Source organism: Salminus brasiliensis, chromosome 3 (assembly GCF_030463535.1).
Source record: "Salminus brasiliensis chromosome 3, fSalBra1.hap2, whole genome shotgun sequence".
In the NCBI taxonomy this organism is placed as follows: Eukaryota; Metazoa; Chordata; class Actinopteri; order Characiformes; family Bryconidae; genus Salminus; species Salminus brasiliensis.
Window position 1 is genome coordinate 1,538,949 of NC_132880.1, and position 21,642 is coordinate 1,560,590.

Below are 21,642 nucleotides of genomic sequence, written 5' to 3' on the forward strand. Positions count from 1 at the left end.
AAATGTTTAACTTTTGCAAAATTCAGTAAAGAAAATAAAAATTGTGCCTAAAATATGCAGGAAATTGTCATATTTGAGTTGATTTACTTACAAAGTCAACATGTCGTTAAACTTGGGGTGGCCAAACCTTTGCATACGACTGACCTGACGAGTGAATTTATCTTAAAAGATAAAAAAAATATATATGTATTTACCATTACGCAATTGTTGTGAATATTATAAGAATATTTCAGTATATTTCTGAATGAAGGTGTTTAAATCTGCCAGATAATTTTGCTTGTTTATATTTAACATGCAAAACGACCTGGATACAGAACAACACCCTAAATCAAGTGTAGAAACAAACTGAATTAATAAAATAATAATTCTCACAATTTCAAAACATTTTCCTCAGATTTACGTTCTAACTGATCCGACATGAATTGTGCTTAATATAACCAGAGATACGACCCAACAAGGTCAAAAGGTCAGTTCTGACTTTAGTCTTTAAGAAACCCTGCTTGTGAAAGACCCCTCGCCCCACTCGGGACACTTCTGCTAGACCACAGTGGCTCCCAGAGGCTCTACCAGAAATGCCGACTGAACAGCTGCTCATCAGCTAATGTCTGGCAGCTTCACGGCTCTGCCCTCAGAGCGCAGATACAGTACAGTTTCAGCTTCAGAACCGCGTACAGTAACAACAGCGCTCCCCCAGAACGCCCAGCCCACCCCCACCCCCACCCCCACCCCTCGCCCCCGCCGGGGTCCCTACTGAACTAGCTACTCGAGGAAAACACAAAAACATGGAGTATCAAATATAAGTGGTTCTTTGAGTTACAAAAATGCTTGTTTCTGGAAAAGACAGCACTCTGAAATACTGCTGAGTATAGAGAACGACGACAGTGGAAAAGAGTGGAAAACTGAAAGTTCATGAGTTGAGAAGTGGAAATGTGGAAAAAGTGGAAAAGTGTGGAAAAATATTCACTTCAATGCAAAAGTACGTCCTGATCAGATCCCAGAACCTGAATGAGGGTAGAAGATCACAGCTGCTGAAACTGAAAACGAGGAGAAGTGGAATGTGAACGCGTGCGTGATCGCTCGGGAAAACGGCACGACAACATCCATAACAACGTGTTTAAAAAGAACAAATAATAATAATAATAATAATAATAATAATGAGATAATGGACAAAACAGAAACGATTTGAACGTCCGGCCTCAGTTCACAGTGGGCTGTGCAAAAATACCACTCCGACACACGGAACGAAAAAGCAAAGGAAAAACGGCAGGTTCTACTTTCACAGTTCGATCCAGAAACAGACATGAGCTGCGGAGGGCGCCTGTAGTCACAAGCTAAGTGTAGAAGAAGTGTTTGCAGTCTCACACGCAGAGTTACACACACACACACACACACACCGTTACACACACAGGGCACTGTTCTCCAGCTGGTTAGAAAACAGTAAACAATACACGGTCGTTTCGTAAACTTCAGTAGCTCATGTCATGTCAGCGCCCCCTGATGTTAGCGAAGAGCCTAGCAGATGGAAAAGCGTTCTGAGCTGTAGGGTGAGAGTAAAGTGTGTGTGTGTGTGTGTGTGTGTGTGTGTGTTTGCGCATGTTAGGCGGTGGGAAAAGCTGAAAGACGAGGGTTCAGGCGTCTCTGAAGTCGTCGCTGGGCGAGCTCTTGTAGAGGTATTTCCAGATGGCGTAATAATGCACGGCTGCTGCCATGGCAACGAAGACGTGCCAGATAGCGTGAGCGAACGGGATCACGCCGTCGGATTTGAAGAAGACCACACCCAGGCAGTAGATGAAACCCCCGAAGGCCAACTCATACAGACCATCTGTATTATTCTGCAGAGAGAAACACACACACACACACACACACACACAGACACGGTCAGCACACCACGCCACCACAAGAGGGCGCCAGAGACTGCAGCACTGCTGTCAGAGAGGCTCGGTTCCTACTTACTGTTCCCTACATCAGAAAATCAGGAGTATAAAGAACCATTTCTGTTCTCTATTATAGTGTTCTAGATAGTGCTCTTGAGTTTATAATGTAGAGAACAAGGATCAGAACCATTTCTGTTCTCTATTATAGTGTTCTAGATAGTGCTCTTGCATTTCTAATGTAGAGAACAAGGATCAGAACCATTTCTGTTCTCTATTATAGTGTTCTAGATAGTGCTCTTGAGTTTATAATGTAGAGAACAAGGATCAGAACCATTTCTGTTCTCTATTATAGTGTTCTAGATAGTGCTCTTGCATTTCTAATGTAGAGAACAAGGATCAGAACCCTTTCTGTTCTCTATTATAGTGTTCTAGATAGTGCTCTTGAGTTTATAATGTAGAGAACATTGATTAGAACCATTTCTGTTCTCTATAATAGCGTACTAGATAGTGCTCTTGAGTTTATGATGTAGAGAACATTGGTTAGAACCATTTCTATTCATTATAATAGTGTTCTACATAGTGCTCCTGCGTTTCTAATATAGAGAACAATAATTAGAACCATGTCTGTTCTCTATTATAGTTCTAGATAGTGCTCTTGATGGCGATCAGGACACAGCCTGACTCTACAGTCCACTACAGCTGTCTGACTCTAATCAGCTGAGGCAATGAGGCACACTCACACACCACTGACTGCTTGATTAATTCATTAATTATGCAAATGCTTTCCGATGCAGCATGTATCGAGATGTCATGAGTGAAAGCAAGATCAGCTCATCTGACTGCAGACTGTGTGTGTGTGTGTGTGTGTGTGTGTGTGTGTGTGTGTGTAATGGGAAACCTCAGGAAAGCAGAGAAAGGGGAATATCCTGTTTGACAAACAGCGCGACACCCAGATCTACAGCAGCGGTCGGCAGACTCTCAGGACTGACTCCAGCCTGAGCCTCCTCTCATCTCCAACACTTGTGTGTGCGTGGCTTCTAACACTGTTTGTAAATGATAGCATCCTTTAAAACCGAGCAGTGGTGTGGGGACACCGCGGGACACCGGGCTTTTGAGTCATCTGCAGAATATTCCTCATAGGCTGGGGTGGCATAACGGTAATACTGTAAACCATGGTGTTTAGAAACGTTGACAGTATTTCAAAAGTAGGAACAAGGCCAAATAAGCTCATAGGCTCCCCACTAAAATGTGCATTTAGGAGAGTCACAGGGTGGTGGCGCTGTGGGTGCTCACTGATCTGGCTTGTTTTTTCCACTAACAGGTTAAATAAATAAATAAACAAGCCCACTGTAGTTGCAAGTTCAGCGACGCTGAGCTCGACTGAAAGACAGAGCATGAATGAGTCCGTCTGCTAAATAATCCTGAAAACAGCGGAGAACCCTCCTCAGACCGTTCCCTCGACTCTGCACTCTCAGATCTGAGACCTTATCCTCTAAACAGGTGGATTCGGGCCTCAGTTAGCTGGAACACAGCCTGTGCTGTGGCGTTTAGCCTGCTAGCGAACTTAGCTAAGCCTAGATCACCGGCTACGAGTCCAAACCCAGCAGAATCTGGATACTATTTGGATGTTATTTAGCCAAGTTGAAACCTACCATTGAGGTCACCACCAGCGCAGGGGAAAAGCCCATAGTCAGGTAGAAGGCCAGCTCGACGAGTTTATACCTGCAACAAACCCACAGGGCAAAGAACAATCAGCAAGCAGGACAGACCGGAAAGGACAGTCCCCGGCATCATCAGGGCTGTCGGGACGGTCATTAACAAAAGGGTAAGCAAGTAGTCATCATTTTGCATTAAGATACATTACATGGACAAAAGTATTGGGACACCTGCCAATTTTTATCAGTTTATCCTGCATTTGTTGGAAGAAGATGGCTTTCTACTAGAGTAGAAAGACAGAGCATTGCTGTGATGATCACCACCCCACCTCCTTCCATCCCTACTGAACACAGAACCCACCATAATTCCAGAGAACACAGTTCTTCCACTGCTCCACAGCTCGACTCTAGACCCTCTAGCCCACGTCTGACATAGGTTCATGATGTTTATCTGCTCCAGAGAGTCCTATTCTACTGGCAGTACTTCTTCTCTACAGGGACTAGACAAGCTGTGTGTGTACATTTTCACTTCTTAAAGTAGCTGAATGCATTTATTAGAAGGGGTGTCCACAAACATTTGGATATACTTTGTTTTTATAGGATATTATCCAGGTGTTTCTATGACTTTTCTAGGTTTTCCTTATTTTCCAGAGCATGCAGGAACTCCATTAAAGAATTTAGGGAATGTTTAAAATGCTTTTAAAGCTGATTATTCAACTAGTCATAGAAAAATGTGCTGTATAAGGCGGCGACTACTATAATCTAGTGACTACTGACTACACAGCACAGCAGAAGGAGGCTGGACGTACTTCTCGTGGTAGTTGAACACGTATATTGTTCCTGCAGCAGCCATGAGCCAGACGAACCAGCGCATGTGAGAAGCCAGAGGTCCAAGCTCCCTCAGGATTAACCTAAACACACACACAAAACACACACACACACACACACACAGATCAATGACATATTCCCTCAAGAAGTGTTCCTTGGCAACATTCAGACCTCTCAGGTCGAGACACAAGGACGGTTAACCACGTTACCATAGTAATTTACCAATAATCAAAAATATTCATCAGTAATTTATCAATTTCATGCAAGGAGCTATAAAGACTACAGTTAAACATGAGTGTAAAGAGAGAGATCCTGAATTGGTCGACCCAGCAGCACTGCACTGGATCACTAAACACCTGGTCAGTTCAGCAGTAGTAGCGGTTCTGCACTGAACACCCGCAATGTGATTGGCTGGAGAGCTCCTTAACATACCACAGCTTCAGTGCTGCCAAGGCCGGTGTCACAACAGCAGTTTCCCAACGTCCCAAATCTGACTCTTGCTCTACATTTATGCCCACACAGCACCATCGGTTTTCACGCCCCCTGTTCTTCTCTTCTATCAGATCCCAGTGTTTGCATAAGCCTCTGCGCCGCCTCCCAAGCCAAGCCATGATCTAACGAGCCTTATTCAACTCTTCAGCTTTTTGCCAAAACCTTTGCCAAAAGAGCCGGGTCACCAGCATTAGAAGCTCTGAGCCAGAGACGGGTGATGTGATGTCATCACTGCTGTGCTGAATTACATCACTGTCCACTTACTAAACACTGGGGCTACAGGCAGAACTTCAGCACTGGAGAACAACCCTTAACACGCTCTGCTCAATAGGTGCCACAGCGAAGGCTGGCCACTACTCAGAGCATGTCTGTGTGTGTGTGTGTGTGTGTGTGTGTGTGTGTGTGTGTGTGTGTGTGTAGTCACTAGAGTAAATGTGTGTGTTCAACGCATGAAAAGAACACCAGTGGAGGCCAAATTCCTCCCAGACCAAACTCCCTCCCAGTACTGCCTAAACTAACCCTTCCCAGTATAACCTAAACACCTCCCACTACAACCAAACTAACCCCTCCCACTACAAACAAACTAACCCCTCCCACTACAACCAAAACACCTCCCAGTACTGTCTATACTAACCCTTCCCAGTATAACCTAAACACCTCCCAGTACTGTCTAAACGAACCCCTCCCACTACAACCAAACTAACCCCTCCCACTACAACCAAACTAACCCCTCCCACTACAACCAAAACACCTCCCAGTACTGCCTATACTAGCCCCTCCAATTACAGCCTAAACATGCGTTTTACACCCTGTGTAAACGCGTGCGGCTAAAATCTAACCAGGATACAATCCAGATCCTCTACTTTCATCAGGTGAGCAGATGTGAGCGGGTTCCTCAGCTCTCCTGAAGTGACACACTGTGCCGAGGCAGCGAGAGTATCAAGATCCTTCAGTCGAACAGTGAGGTTTCTGAGAGGGACGCTCACCAGGGTGTGTAGGAGGCAGCGATGAAGAAGTAGATGACCACTCGGTCACACATGTGAAAGCAGTGCTCCACGGTCCTGCAGGCAGGAGAACACAAACACCTGTGTTATGTTTACACTCACACACAGTTCTAACACTCCACATTACCCCAGCCCTCTCCGGCCCTCCCCGGCCCCTCTCGGGGTCAGCTCTGACCTCATGTGGCTCTTTTTCCAGGTGATGATGTGGAAGGCGGTGGAGATGAGGAAGAGTGCGCAGAGGCCCATGCCGTAAATCCACGCTGTGATTCGCTCCCAGCGGTCATCTGACAGCCGGTGGAGCAGAGCCATGCCCACGATGGCAGGCACGATCAGGAGCTACACACACACACACACACACACACACACACACACACACACACACAAAGAGGACCACATGAGCATCTGAAAAGACCCTCCCAACATCTAAACCAATGAACAGAGACCATTCAGAACTGCCGTGTTCAGCTCTGCTCTGCACTTTAGTCCTTCATGTTCTAGATAACACTGAGGATTGTCTAGATACAGAAACCATGTAAGCAGGGTTTTTTTTTTTTGTTAGTGAATATGTTAAAATAAATACATTGAGTGTAATATATATATATATATATAGTCTTTTGTTTTGTAGCAATTTCATATACATAATGTATATAATATATATATGTATATGATGTATTTAAATATACATCAAATAATAAACTAATAATGTCTTACTAAATTGTTAATACCCCAAATCACTCAATTAAAGTGTAAATTTTTAAAAATCCTCCACAGAAAACATTAGACAACTTTAGATTTTTCTCCACATTTTAAACCCAATTTTAACTTGAATTTAATATATTGGAAAAAAAAACATTAATAAGTGATTTGCATTTAATTAACGAATAAACAATGTATTCCAATTAGCAAAAAAGGTCTGTTAACTTATTTGTACTTAGAAAAATCAAAAGTTTTGTAGCTGTAGTTTTATGCATACACAAGATATGTATACTGTAACTCCAATTTTCCTACTTTTCCCTTTGACATCATTAACAAATTAACTAATTACTTTGGAAAAACATTTACATTGGAACCATTCAAAAGTTAACCTGTAAAGTTATTATAAATGTGTAAATTCTATATAAAATGTATACAGTCATATGTAAAACAATGGGTAAATTACTAAATGACAAACTATAACATTATTTAAACCTTTAAATTAATATAATATTAAAAACTATTATTGAACTATTGCTCGTTTAGTTGATTGGCTTTATATATTCAAAATTATGTAGTAGTATAAATTTCATACATACTTTTATACTATAATTTTTAATATAGAAAAAAGCAACAAAATGTGTAATAGTTCAATAATAAATTTTAATATATATGTATATATCTCTTCACATGTATACAGTAAAATAAGAATACATCAGGTTTCAGTCATGGTTAGTCCTTCATATTTAATGTTTAACAGCAGAGCATACTGAACACCTCTACCTGAGCTACCTGATCCGTACTAAGGGTCTCAGAGCAGTGTAGGCGATACAGCGCTCTCACACACCCTCAGAAACTGATCCCAGGTGTTGCCAGGTGGGTATCATGCCAGGTGTTCTGACCCTGTACCTGCTGCTACTCATCATAACCTGGGCTAATCCCGCGGCAGCACGAGCCAGCGTAAACCGGCGGGCCGCGTATTCGAGCGGGTGACGAGGGTGGCCAGTGGGCTGGACGATGAAAGCGGGTGTCTTACCGCATGGGTGTAGCAGTTGGCGGCGTGCTCGTAGCATGTGGGCTGATAGCGGCAGTTTGCAGCGGCTCTGCTGTTCATGAATCTGGAAAACAATAAAAACACTTAAATAATTAAAATACTCATATTATATTCTCATAATTTCAGAAGCGTAAGATGTGCTTTAATACTCATGACATTTAAAGTTAATTATTTATATTGATATTGACTGACTGATTAGTCATGAATTCAAACTTAGGATAAAATATTCTAATAATTGCTGGATTTCTGAAATGCCATGCTACTAATGGACTTTATTGAAGGTTAGGAAGGTATTGTCCCTTCTCTGTAAAGTTGCCAATAGAGATATATAGAGATAGAGGTTCTTGCATGACGGCGATTTTATATATATATAGTAATTATAAATTATGATGGGTGTTATAGCATGCTTATACAAGCCAGAAATATGAATTTGACTGACAGAAATACAGTATAATAAAAATCTAAATAAATAAGTCAACCCCTCATCTCTGTCATCCTGTACTCACACCATCCTACAGGACTGCAGTTATGTGTCATATGCAATTACATAATAGTAATAATCAACTATTTTTAATAGATATAATAATTAAATAAGCTCTCATAGCTGAATTCTGGGTGATAATATTAGTAATAGTGGCTGATGACAGCGGGGAGCCTGTGCTGCTGCTGCTGCTGCTGCTGCAGTGCTGCAGTTCCAGCTCCTCCACATCTGGAGTTAGCCGAGCTGCTACACAGCTAGCTAGCTATCTATCTCCCGCGATTACCACTACTACACACACTCCAGACACCAGGAACATATTAATAATATTTTTATATTCCTAATAACATGCAAATGATTACAATAATGCTGGTTATTAGTGCCTGTCTTGGTGTTTTGGCTCTTGTAATGAGCTATAATTTAACTAGCCGGGCTGCAGTCACAGCCATGCCCCTGGTCACACCGCCGGACTCACCTTTGGAAACTGTTGACCCTCTTCATGTTTCAGAAATGAGCAAATTAACCCAAACTAACGAGCAAACCCCTAAAGCCCAGTGGCTGAACCGAAGGAAGGGGAAGTGAACCCCGAGTCGAGCTATATCTCCAGCTACATTAGGTTAGGGTAACCAAGCACCGCATTCATTCGTCCGAAAGGCACCATAGCTGACCTCCAGCTCAACCCCGAGCCCCGTAACAATCACCAGTCCGCGACCATCTTTCTACAACTGGTGCTGGAACAACACCAGTCTCTCCACTGAGCCTCCTGACCCTACAAAACACGACGGGCCACACCGCCCGGAGGCTGCCAATTACAATATTCATCGTTTCCGCCTTGAGTGACGAGGCGTCAGCCAATCACAGTCCGGGAGAAGAGTTCAACGAGGCAGGTCCGACCAATCACGTCGTGTCTCGCGTTTGACCGTTATTGCCGTCATAGCTGAGGGGGCGGGAGCACGGATGAGGCGAGGTACAGTGGCGGGTTTATTGGTGTATTGGCCAACTGTGGAGCTGCTGCTGTCACGGAGAGAGAGGGTGATGTCATTTCTGCACCGTGTCAGTCTGTTTAGTGATGATGATAGATAGACCTTTTTATAGACTTGAGTTCAAAGGGAATTCAATCATTTATATCTCTTAATAGTAGATGATAAAAATATATGAGAGAGAGAGAGAGAGAGAGCTGTTACACCAGATGGTTATAAGTATCTGATGTCTGAGACTCTGATGTAGCATCATTTTGAGACAATTTGGGCTTAAAATAAGTTAACATGTGTATATATATATATACACACACGCAGGGCTTTGCTATAGGAATAGCTGTTTCTAGGTGGTTACTAAGGTGTTGCTCTGGTATAGATATTGTTGCTACAGTGTTCCTAGATGGTTGCTAAAGTGTTGCTCTGGTATAGATATTGTTGCTACAGTGTTCCTAGATGGTTGCTAAAGTGTTGCTCTGGTATAGATATTGTTGCTACGGTGTTCCTAGATGGTTGCTAAAGTGTTGCTCTGGTATAGATATTGTTGCTACGGTGTTCCTAGATGGTTGCTAAAGTGTTGCTCTGGTATAGATATTGTTGCTACAGTGTTCCTAGATGGTTGCTAAAGTGTTGCTCTGGTATAGATATTGTTGCTACAGTGTTCCTAGATGGTTGCTAAAGTGTTGCTCTGGTATAGATATTGTTGCTACAGTGTTCCTAGATGGTTGCTAAAGTGTTGCTTGGCAGATGCTTAGATGTTGCTGGACACATAAAATGTTGCTAAAGTGTTGCTCTGGTATAGATATTGTTGCTACAGTGTTCCTAGATGGTTACTAAGGTGTTGCTCTGGTATAGATATTGTTGCTACAGTGTTCCTAGATGGTTGCTAAAGTGTTGCTCTGGTATTGATATTGTTGCTAGAGTGTTGCTCTGGTATAGATATTGTTGCTAGGGTGTTCCTAGATGGTTGCTAAAGTGTTGCTCTGGTATAGATATTGTTGCTAGGGTGTTCCTAGATGGTTGCTAAAGTGTTGCTCTGGTATAGATATTGTTGCTACAGTGTTCCTAGATGGTTGCTAAAGTGTTGCTTGGCAGATGCTTAGATGTTGCTGGACACATAAAATGTTGCTAAAGTGTTGCTCTGGTATAGATATTGTTGCTACAGTGTTCCTAGATGGTTGCTAAAGTGTTGCTCTGGTATTGATATTGTTGCTAGAGTGTTGCTCTGGTATAGATATTGTTGCTAGGGTGTTCCTAGATGGTTGCTAAAGTGTTGCTCTGGTATAGATATTGTTGCTACAGTGTTCCTAGATGGTTGCTAAAGTGTTGCTCTGGTATAGATATTGTTGCTACGGTGTTCCTAGATGGTTGCTAGAGTGTTGCTCTGGTATAGATATTGTTGCTAAAGTGTTGCTCTGGTATTGATATTGTTGCTACAGTGTTCCTAGATGGTTGCTAAAGTGTTGCTCTGGTATAGATATTGTTGCTACAGTGTTCCTAGATGGTTGCTAAAGTGTTGCTTGGCAGATGCTTAGATGTTGCTGGACACATAAAATGTTGCTAAAGTGTTGCTCTGGTATAGATATTGTTGCTACAGTGTTCCTAGATGGTTACTAAGGTGTTGCTCTGGTATAGATATTGTTGCTACAGTGTTCCTAGATGGTTGCTAAAGTGTTGCTCTGGTATTGATATTGTTGCTAGAGTGTTGCTCTGGTATAGATATTGTTGCTAGGGTGTTCCTAGATGGTTGCTAAAGTGTTGCTCTGGTATAGATATTGTTGCTAGGGTGTTCCTAGATGGTTGCTAAAGTGTTGCTCTGGTATAGATATTGTTGCTACAGTGTTCCTAGATGGTTGCTAAAGTGTTGCTTGGCAGATGCTTAGATGTTGCTGGACACATAAAATGTTGCTAAAGTGTTGCTCTGGTATAGATATTGTTGCTACAGTGTTCCTAGATGGTTGCTAAAGTGTTGCTTGGCAGATGCTTAGATGTTGCTGGACACATAAAATGTTGCTAAAGTGTTGCTCTGGTATAGATATTGTTGCTACAGTGTTCCTAGATGGTTGCTAAAGTGTTGCTCTGGTATTGATATTGTTGCTAGAGTGTTGCTCTGGTATAGATATTGTTGCTAGGGTGTTCCTAGATGGTTGCTAAAGTGTTGCTCTGGTATAGATATTGTTGCTACAGTGTTCCTAGATGGTTGCTAAAGTGTTGCTCTGGTATAGATATTGTTGCTACGGTGTTCCTAGATGGTTGCTAGAGTGTTGCTCTGGTATAGATATTGTTGCTAAAGTGTTGCTCTGGTATTGATATTGTTGCTACGGTGTTCCTAGATGGTTGCTAAAGTGTTGCTTAGCAGATGCTTAGATGTTGCTGGACACATAAAATGTTGCTAAAGTGTTGCTCTGGTATAGATATTGTTGCTACAGTGTTCCTAGATGGTTGCTAAAGTGTTGCTTGGCAGATGCTTAGATGTTGCTGGACACATAAAATGTTGCTAAAGTGTTGCTCTGGTATAGATATTGTTGCTACAGTGTTCCTAGATGGTTGCTAAAGTGTTGCTCTGGTATAGATATTGTTGCTACAGTGTTCCTAGATGGTTGCTAAAGTGTTGCTCTGGTATAGATATTGTTGCTACAGTGTTCCTAGATGGTTGCTAAAGTGTTGCTCTGGTATTGATATTGTTGCTAGAGTGTTGCTCTGGTATAGATATTGTTGCTAGGGTGTTCCTAGATGGTTGCTAAAGTGTTGCTCTGGTATAGATATTGTTGCTAGGGTGTTCCTAGATGGTTGCTAAAGTGTTGCTCTGGTATAGATATTGTTGCTACAGTGTTCCTAGATGGTTGCTAAAGTGTTGCTTGGCAGATGCTTAGATGTTGCTGGACACATAAAATGTTGCTAAAGTGTTGCTCTGGTATAGATATTGTTGCTACAGTGTTCCTAGATGGTTGCTAAAGTGTTGCTCTGGTATTGATATTGTTGCTAGAGTGTTGCTCTGGTATAGATATTGTTGCTAGGGTGTTCCCAGATGGTTGCTAAAGTGTTGCTCTGGTATAGATATTGTTGCTACAGTGTTCCTAGATGGTTGCTAAAGTGTTGCTCTGGTATAGATATTGTTGCTACGGTGTTCCTAGATGGTTGCTAGAGTGTTGCTCTGGTATAGATATTGTTGCTAAAGTGTTGCTCTGGTATTGATATTGTTGCTACGGTGTTCCTAGATGGTTGCTAAAGTGTTGCTTGGCAGATGCTTAGATGTTGCTGGACACATAAAATGTTGCTAAAGTGTTGCTCTGGTATAGATATTGTTGCTAAGGTGTTGCTAGGTTGTTGCTAAAGTGTTGCTCTGGTATAGATATTGTTGCTACGGTGTTCCTAGATGGTTGCTAGAGTGTTGCTCTGGTATAGATATTGTTGCTAAAGTGTTGCTCTGGTATTGATATTGTTGCTACGGTGTTCCTAGATGGTTGCTAAAGTGTTGCTTGGCAGATGCTTAGATGTTGCTGGACACATAAAATGTTGCTAAAGTGTTGCTCTGGTATAGATATTGTTGCTAAGGTGTTGCTAGGTTGTTGCTAAAGTGTTGCTCTGGTATAGATATTGTTGCTAAGGTTTTGCTAGGTTGTTGCTAAGGTGTTCCTAGATGGTTGCTTAAGTGTTGCTTGGCAGATGCTTAGATGTTGCTGGACACATAAAACGTTGCTAAAGTGTTGCTCTGGTATAGATATTGTTGCTAAAGTGTTTCAATGTGGTTGATAAAGTGTTGCTCTGGTATAGATATTGTTGCTAAGGTGTTGCTAGGTCATTGCTAAGGTGTTCCTAGATTGTTGCTAAAGTGTTGCTTGGCAGATGCTTAGATGTTGCTGGACACATAAAATGTTGCTAAAGTGTTGCTTTGGTATAGATATTGTTGCAAAGGTGTTGCTAGGTCGTTCCTTAAGTCTTGCTCTGGTATAGATATTGTTGCTAAGGTGTTGCTATGTGGTTTCTAAGGTCTTGATATGTTTTTGCTAATACATTTGTCTAAATGTTGCAGTCCAAAAACATTTGGCCAAACGGTGGAATACAAATACATATGCCTAATAAAGTTTAATGTTTAATAATTTTATGAATTTGTGGCTGTAGCTCCAAAATGTGGTCTGTAGAGGAGTTACAAGTTTTAGGTTAAAAGTTTACAGACACATTTCAATGCATTCTTATGGGAGGGTTTTGGCCACAATAAGTAGTCACGCTTCCTTTACTTTAATGGAACAGTCTAACCAGGCTGCGTGGCGACGTCACCGGAAAGGCCCCGCCTCTGGCAATTGATCATCAGTTGCATCCTCCAAAAGGCTGCATTTCTAGACTGGATACGAAGGGTCCTTCACTTTGGAAATGCAGCCCTCTAGACTTTGGAGGACAGCTACAGTCTTAAGCTGAAATCTCAGAACTCAGAAAGCATCAGGCAGCGTCTTCATCACCATTGTCTTCATCACGAGCTTGTATTAGAGCTTCAGACGTCTGCTTCCGTTCACCTCCTTCACCAGTCCAAACCCACTCTGCCTGACTGCTTACACAGAAGCTCTGTTTATGTTTTCCCATAGAGGAAAACAGCTCAGCGCTCCTAATATGGGCATGACATCACGCCATCGCCAGACTGACTAGTGATTCGCGAGCCGGGTCAAATCTATCCTACCTGGAATCTTCATACCTCTGTCTTTCCGAGCCGTAAGAGGAAACAGCTACAAGGAAAGGTATTCAGAAGAGCTCAGTGTGGAGTAAACACTGTCTCTCTCACACACACACACACAAACAAACAAACACACACACACGCAAACACACACGCAAACAAACACACACACACACACGCAAACAAACACACACAAACACACACGCAAACAAACACACACAACCACACACACAGTGACTTGGCACCTGAAGATGAGCCGGTGCCGATGATTACGGGCGATTGTGCTTTCTCGCTTCCAGCATCGTTACGTAAGGGTGAGGCCTCGGGAAACAAATCCGGCCTTATGTAAGACCTTTAGGTGAAATTTGACTGTTCTCAATCTCGCTAATTAATTTAGTGGGAGAGAGAGAGAGAAATAGGGTAGAGAGACAGGGGGGGAGAGAGAGAGAGAGAGAGAGAGAGAGACAATAAGAGAGAGAGATAGGGTAGAGAGACAGTGGGAGAGAGAGAGAGAGAGAGACAAGGAGAGAGAGAGATAGGGTAGAGAGACAGTGGAGAGAGAGAGAGAGAGAGAGAGAGAGAGAGAGAGAGAGAGAGAGAGAGAGAAGGAGAGAGAGAGATAGGGTAGAGAGACAGTGGGAGAGAGAGAGAGAGAGAGAGAGAGAGAGAGAGAGAGAAGGAGAGAGAGAGATAGGGTAGAGAGACAGTGGGAGAGAGAGAGAGAGAGACAAGGAGAGAGAGAGATAGGGTAGAGAGACAGTGGAGAGAGAGAGAGAGAGAGAGACAAGGAGAGAGAGAGATAGGGTAGAGAGACAGTGGGAGAGAGAGAGAGAGAGAGAGAGAGAGAGAGAGAGATAGGGTAGAGAGACAGTGGGAGAGAGAGAGAGAGAGAGAGAGAAGGAGAGAGAGAGAGAAGGAGAGAGAGAGATAGGGTAGAAAGACAGTGGAGAGAGAGAGAGAGAGAGAGAGAGAGAGAGAGAGAAGGAGAGAGAGAGAGAAGGAGAGAGAGAGATAGGGTAGAAAGACAGTGGGAGAGAGAGAGAGAGAGAGAGAGAGAGAAGCAGAGAGAGAGATAGGGTAGAGAGACAGTGGGAGAGAGCGAGAGAGAGAGAGAGAGAGAGAGAGAGAGAGGAGAGAGAGAGAGAGAGAGAGAGAGAGAGAAAGAGATAGGGAAGAGAGACAGTGGGAGAGAGAGAGAAAGAGAGAGACAGTGGGAGAGAGAGAGAAAGAGAGAGACAGTGGGAGAGAGAGAGGGAGAGAGAGACAGTGGGAGAGAGAGAGGGAAGGGAGCGAGGGGAAGTCAAAGGGTCAGAGGAGAAGGGAAGGGAAAGAGAAAAGGGGAGAACAAGAGAGAAGCAGAGAGAGAGAGAGAATAGAAGAAAGAGAGGAGAGAGAGAGAGAGAAAGACAGAGAGATAGAAGGGGCAGTTCCCTCTCAAACCTGATTCTAGCATGTCATCAGAGCTGCAGAAACTACCACTTACTCATCATCCTCATCATCATCATCATCCTCATCATCCTCATCATCATCATCATCATCATCATCCTCATCAGCAGCAGCAGAGCTCTCCACAGTTCACCAGTAAACACACTGAAGCCCATGCTGGTGTGCTCTCACTACTGAAGACCAATGTCCTTATTTCTCCTGTACAGATTAATGGATGCAGTGTGGTGTGTGTGTGTGTGTGTGTGTGTGTGTGTGTGTATGTGTGTGTGTGAGGGTTTGCCCAACATGAACCGCATGACTACCTCTGCTATTGTCTGTACTTAAAAGGGTTGCCAGGTCAGTGGATTACACACAGAATGCTAAGCATTGTCCATTATGAATAGCAGCTACAGTGTTATGAAAAAGGCTCGGGTCCAGGAAGTGGAGAAGGGTCGACTGGACTCGACTGCCACCGCAGTGGACTCACACTTCCCTTCTTCTCTTTAAAGGGTGAACTGAGGTCATCTCGCAGATCAGCTTCTAATGAAGGAGAAACTCCAGGAAACTCACCACACATGACTGCAGAAATACAGTAGAGCGAAAAAGGCCTCCGAGACAGAGCTGTACTGCTGTTTACCTGGAGCTGTGTATTCATTCTAATGTTATATAGAGTTAATTTCAGGTAGACACTCTCACTGACCGCTGCCTTTATGTTTATTTGGGTTCATTCTAATGTTATATAGAGTTAATTACAGGTAGACACTCTCACTGACCACTGCCTTTATGTTTATTTGGGTTTATTCTAATGTTATATAGAGTTAATTACAGGTAGACACTCTCACTGACCACTGCCTTTATGTTTATTAGGGTTTATTCTAATGTTATATAGAGTTAATTACTGGTAGACACTCTCACTGACCCCTGACTTTACATTTATTTGGGTTTATTCTAATGTTATATAGAGTTAATTACAGGTAGACACTCTCACTGACCACTGCCTTTATGTTTATTAGGGTTTATTCTAATGTTATATAGAGTTAATTACAGCTAGACACTCTCACTGACCACTGCCTTTATGTTTATTAGGGTTTATTCTAATGTTATATAGAGTTAATTACTGGTAGACACTCTCACTGACCCCTGACTTTACATTTATTTGGGTTTATTCTAATGTTATATAGAGTTAATTACAGGTAGACACTCTCACTGACCACTGACTTTACATTTATTTGGGTTTATTCTAATGTTATATAGAGTTTTACAGGTAGACACTCTTACTGACCACTGACTATGTTTATTAGGGTTTATTCTAATGTTATATAGAGTTAATTTCAGGTAGACACTCTCACTGACCACTGACTTTATGTTTATTTGGGTTTATTCTAATGTCATATAGAGTTAATTACAGGTAGACTCTCTCACTGACCGCTGACTTTATGTTTATTTGGGTTTATTCTAATGTTATATAGAGTTACTTACAGGTAGACACTCTCACTGACCACCAATATAAAGCAGTTTAGCCCTGCCCATTCACACTGAGTATTTCAGCTCTAGCCAATCAGAACAGAGGTCATTTGCATTTATCCTACATGACAACCAAATTGTTCTTTTCAAATATCCCAGCTCGGAAAGCCAGGGCCAGCCATGCTGCGGCATCCTTGGAGCAGAGAGGGTTCAGTGCCGTGCTTAGTGGCTTAACACTGGCAGCTCAACAGATATGGGTATCGAACCCACAACCCTACGCTCAATTCTAAGCGATCTAATCACCAAGCCACTACCTCCCTTAAACATGTGACTCTTAGGTGATTCTGTGTTCAGAGCTGTGGTAGCTTGGTGCTAAGAGCACTCGGTAGTTGCTCACAAGGTTGTGGGTTCAATACCTGCTGCTGCTAAACTACCCTATGGGATAAAGTTTGACCAAATATCACCTCTAATAAAATAATACAATGCTTTTAGGATGCCTGCATTAACAATTGATGTTGTGATCTGCTCTGGTCTCCGTGTGTGTGATTTTAGCGTTTTAGCGCTCAGCCTCTGTGTGCTTGCGGCCCTTAACTGGAGTGTCGCTGCTCTAGGCAGATAAACCCTTGGCAGCCCTGTTTCTCAGGCTTAACCCCTGCATATCTCCGGCAGCGACAGTGGAGCGGTGCCAGATGCCCATTAGCTGTACCGTGGCTCTCTGGGCACCATAATAGTTTGAATTGGAATCCAAAATTGAAACGGAAACATCAGCCAAGCTTCGAGCAGCCAGAGTCCACCGCTTTGCTTCGGCAGGTAGAAGAAGGCCAAAGGTCGCTGCTGCATTAGGCTAAGCCCATGAGATGACGACTTATCCTCTTCTTCCTCTTTCTTGCGGCTGTGTGTTTGTTCGCACATGCAACAGTCTGACCCCATTTCTACATCCCACTCTCATTTGTGACAGGCATGACACACTTCTGGCAACCCCAAAGCCTCCAATTAGCCTCCATACACCGTTACGCCTCATTTGAGGGCTTTAACCCCTAAACCAACACATATTTACATATCTCCTCCCATTCAGTATAAAGCAGTTTAGCCCAGCAGCTCAGCAGATATGGGTATCGAACCCACAACCCTACACTCAATGCTCAGCAATCTAATAACCAATCTAATATACCATTGCAACCACCTGGCAATTTTAAACTAACCACTTAGCAACACCATAGTAACCACTTAGAAACTCCATAGCGACTTCCTATTATACTATAGCAACCACCTAGCAATTTCATAAGTAACCACCTAGCAATTTCAAAGCAACCACTACCAACACTAATACAACCGCCTAGCAACTCTATAATGACAACTTGGTATACCATAGGATCCACCTGGCAATTTCATAGTAACCACTTAGCAACACCTTAGCGACTACCTATCATACTATAGCAATTTCATAGCAACCACCTAGCAATTTCATAGCAACCACCTTGCAACACCATAAGTAACCACCTAGCAATTTCATAGCAATCACTACCAACACTATAGCAACCGCCTAGCAACTTCATAGCAACCACTACCAACACTATAGCAACCACCTAGCAACTCCATAGTGGCCATTTGGTATAACATAGGATCCACCTGGCAATTTCATAGTAACCACTTAGCAACACCTTAGCAACTACCTATTATACTATAGCAACCACCTAGCATCCCCATAAGTAACCACCTAGCAATGTCATAGCAACCACTACCAACACTAATGCAACCGCCTAGCAACTCCATAGCGACTGCCTATCACGCTATAGCAGCCACCTAGCAATTTCATAGCAACCACCTTGCAACACCATAAGTAACCACCTAGCAATTTCAAAGCAACCACTAGCAACACCATAGTGACCACCTGGCAACTCCACCATAGCAACTACCTGATATACCATAGGAACCACCTGTCAAAAACAGCTTGCTCTCTTCGGGTGGGTAGGCTGGCCCTTCCTGTCTAGTCTTTAAAGTCTTTATAGTAGCAGCACTAATTTTACTGTGTCATGCTGAATAAGGCCTGGCTGAGAAGAACAGCAGCTCGTCCTACTGCATGTTTACCCCAGGCTGGTCCTGTGTGTGTGTGTGTGTGTGTGTTCAGGCAGAAGACATGTACAGTATGTGCTGGAGGAATGCACTGCAGTGCTGGTAGTTGATAGGTAACCGAGGCCCTGAGGGAAGGAGTGTACCGGCGTTTTTCCTGCTCAGTAATTGGCTTTAGGTGGCGTGTTAGCGAGGAGAGAGACTGTATAATCCCTCTGAGTCACAACAAGTCATCCAGCCACAACAAGAAACCCAGGATGTGAAAGTTTAATGAGACTGTGTTAAAGAGCTTCATATATCTATGAAATATGGATTTCACAGCCTCCTTGGCTCCCATCAAGGGGTGGATCGACGAGGCAGCAAGTAAACAGTCAGATCTTGAAGGTCACATAAACCAAACTGTGACGTTCTAGATAGACGACTGGGTCAGAACATCTCCAGAACATCAGGCAGGTCTTCTGGGCTGTTCCCGGTATGCATAAAGTGCTACAAGGAAGGATAACCGGCGAACAGACAACAGGGTGATGGGCACCCAAGGCTTATTGAGGCTCGTGGAGGCCCCACCTCTGGGTAGAGTCTTGATTCAGATCCCACAGGACACCTTTAGAGGTCTCGTAGAGTACATTCCTCAAAAGGTCAGAGCTGTTTTGGCGGCACCAGGCCTGCACAATACAAGGCAGGTGGTTGTAATGTTATGGCTGGTGTGTGTAAAGTGGTTTTTGTGTTGTCTCTGAAATGAGTCTGACTGAAATGACCTGGATGGTTATGTGTGTAATCTCTGGGCCAGCTGCTCTCCGTGTGTATTAGCGATAGTCAGCGCAACCCAAGACAACGACACACACTGTGTGTTTTATAACATCGGACATATTCTGAGCCAGCGGCGCTTCTTGGTAAGCCACCGTGTTCGGACATGCTGTTACATGTTTCATAAAGAAGCCACAGACCGGTCTGTCCACTGCTGCTCACCACTGTGACCAGGCACCCATTATATTAGAGGTGCACTCCCGCCCAAATGACGAACACATCTGAGGTCACGTCTGTTGTAAACAGGCCCGGTCGTCTTCTACAGCGGCGTATCTTGATGGTGGGAGGAGCTTTTAAAGACCTAAAAGTGCTTTAAAGACAATAAACCCACTTTACACCGATTAGCCATAACATTAAAACCACTTCTGCTTAATATTGTGTCTATCCTAACAAAACAGCCTGGGATCTGAAAATCACGGCTGCATGGACAGAAGTATTGGGACTTATTGGGACAATTTGACCTGCTTTTGTTGGAGTGACTGTCTCTACTGTCCAGGGAAGAAGGCCATCGACTAGTTTTAGGGGTAGAGCATTGCCGTGAGGATTTGATTGCATTCAGCAACAAGAGCGTTAGTGAGGTCAGGATGTTGGAGGATGATCACCACCCCACCCTCATCCCAAAAGTACTGGATGGAGCTCCACCACCATCCATCATTCCAGAGAACACAGTTCTTCCACTGCTCCACAGCTCCTCAATGCTGGGGGCTTTATACCCCTCTCTGCTCCAGGGACTGGACAAGCTGTGTGTGTGTGAGTGTGTGTGTGTGTGTGTGTGTGTGTGAGTGTGTGCATTTGGACATCTATGTCAGCAGCAATGGGTGGAACTTAAAGTAGCTGAAGCCATTTATTAGGTGTCCACAAACATTTGGACATATAGTGTCACTGCAACACAAAACCTGTGGTGTTAATGAAGTGTGTTGTTGCTGTTGGCTTCAGGCGGACTGGACAGATGACCATCCGATACACGTCATAATCTGAGTGTGCTGTAATTGAATGGACTGGCCGACGCAGACGGGGAATTAAGCCTTTAGGTTTCTGTGTATCACTATTCTCATCTACAAATGGACGGTTCTCCTTATGGAGCTTAGTGTCAGTAAGCCCACACACACGCTTCCGCATTCAGCCTAACCTACAGGCCAAGGCATCCAGCTATTTCTGTCAGGCCAGGACTTCCTGAAAGTGTGTGTGTGTGTGTGTGTGTGTCTGCTTTCTAAGTGACCGTAATAAGATGTAATGCCTTGTAAAGGCTTTTAGGAATCTTAACTGTTGGTTCTGCTTAGGGCCCGAACAGAATCCATCAGAACAACTCAACACTTAGCTTACACTGCACTGAAATCACTTCAACACACTGAATACTGAAAAATTCATAGTAGATACTAAATAATTCATAGTGGATACTAACTATCTCATACTGGATACTGAATAATTCATAGTAGATACTGAATAATTCATAGTAGATACTGAATAATTCATAGTGGATACTGAATTATTCATAGTGGATACTGAATAATTCATACTGGATACTGAATAATTCATAGTAGATACTGACTATCTCATACTGGATACTGAATAATTCATAGTAGAGACTGAATAATTCATAGTAGATACTGACTATCTCATACTGGATACTGAATAATTCATAGTAGAGACTGAATAATTCAAAGTGGATACTGACTATCTCATACTGGATACTGAATAATTCATAGTGGATACTGACTATCTCATACTGGATAGTGAATAATTCATAGTGGATACTGAATAATTCATAGTGGATATTGAATAATTCATAGTGGATACTAAATAATTCATAGTAGATACCGAATAATTCATAGTTAATACTGGATCATTCATAATGTATACTGAATAATTCATAGTGGATACTGCATAACTCATAGTGGATACAAAAAAAAGCATAGTGGATACTAAATATTTCATAATGGATACTGAATAATTCCCAGTGGATACTGAACCGTCCTCTTTAACTAACTGGAGTCAGCCCTGGAGAGTGATGGATGGGCTGCCTGTCCACACTGGTCACAGTAAGGTAGATCAGTAGGTGGAACTGGAGCTTTCTGAGTGTCACTGTGTTTCTTTTACTGTATAATAGAAACTCCTGCTGTCTGTGTTGCTGGATGTGCAGCGCTGGGCATTCACACACGGT

General features: G+C 43.0%; 1 protein-coding gene across 1 annotated transcript; it reads right to left on the reverse strand.

Annotated features, from left to right (window-relative positions):
- Nucleotides 1–743: 743 nt before the first annotated feature.
- On the reverse strand, nucleotides 744–8,868 carry mmd (monocyte to macrophage differentiation-associated). The gene is made up of 7 exons (XM_072675127.1): nucleotides 8,554–8,868; nucleotides 7,583–7,664; nucleotides 6,029–6,189; nucleotides 5,836–5,910; nucleotides 4,339–4,440; nucleotides 3,527–3,596; nucleotides 744–1,832 (listed from the first exon to the last, which is right to left on the reverse strand). Exons 1-7 carry the CDS (start codon nucleotides 8,577–8,579, stop codon nucleotides 1,629–1,631), a joined length of 720 nt encoding a protein of 239 aa, XP_072531228.1. The 5' UTR covers nucleotides 8,580–8,868; the 3' UTR covers nucleotides 744–1,628.
- Nucleotides 8,869–21,642: the final 12,774 nt, after the last annotated feature.

Coding starts and splice junctions, on each gene's coding strand:
- mmd (XM_072675127.1), bottom strand. CDS start 8,579: ATGAAGAGGGTCAACAGTTTCCAAAG. Junction 4,441..5,835: donor GCTGCCTCCTACACACCCTG/GTGAGCGTCCCT, acceptor GTGTGTGTTTAG/GTTAATCCTGAGGGAGCTTG. Junction 3,597..4,338: donor GTGTTCAACTACCACGAGAA/GTACGTCCAGCC, acceptor GGTTTGTTGCAG/GTATAAACTCGTCGAGCTGG.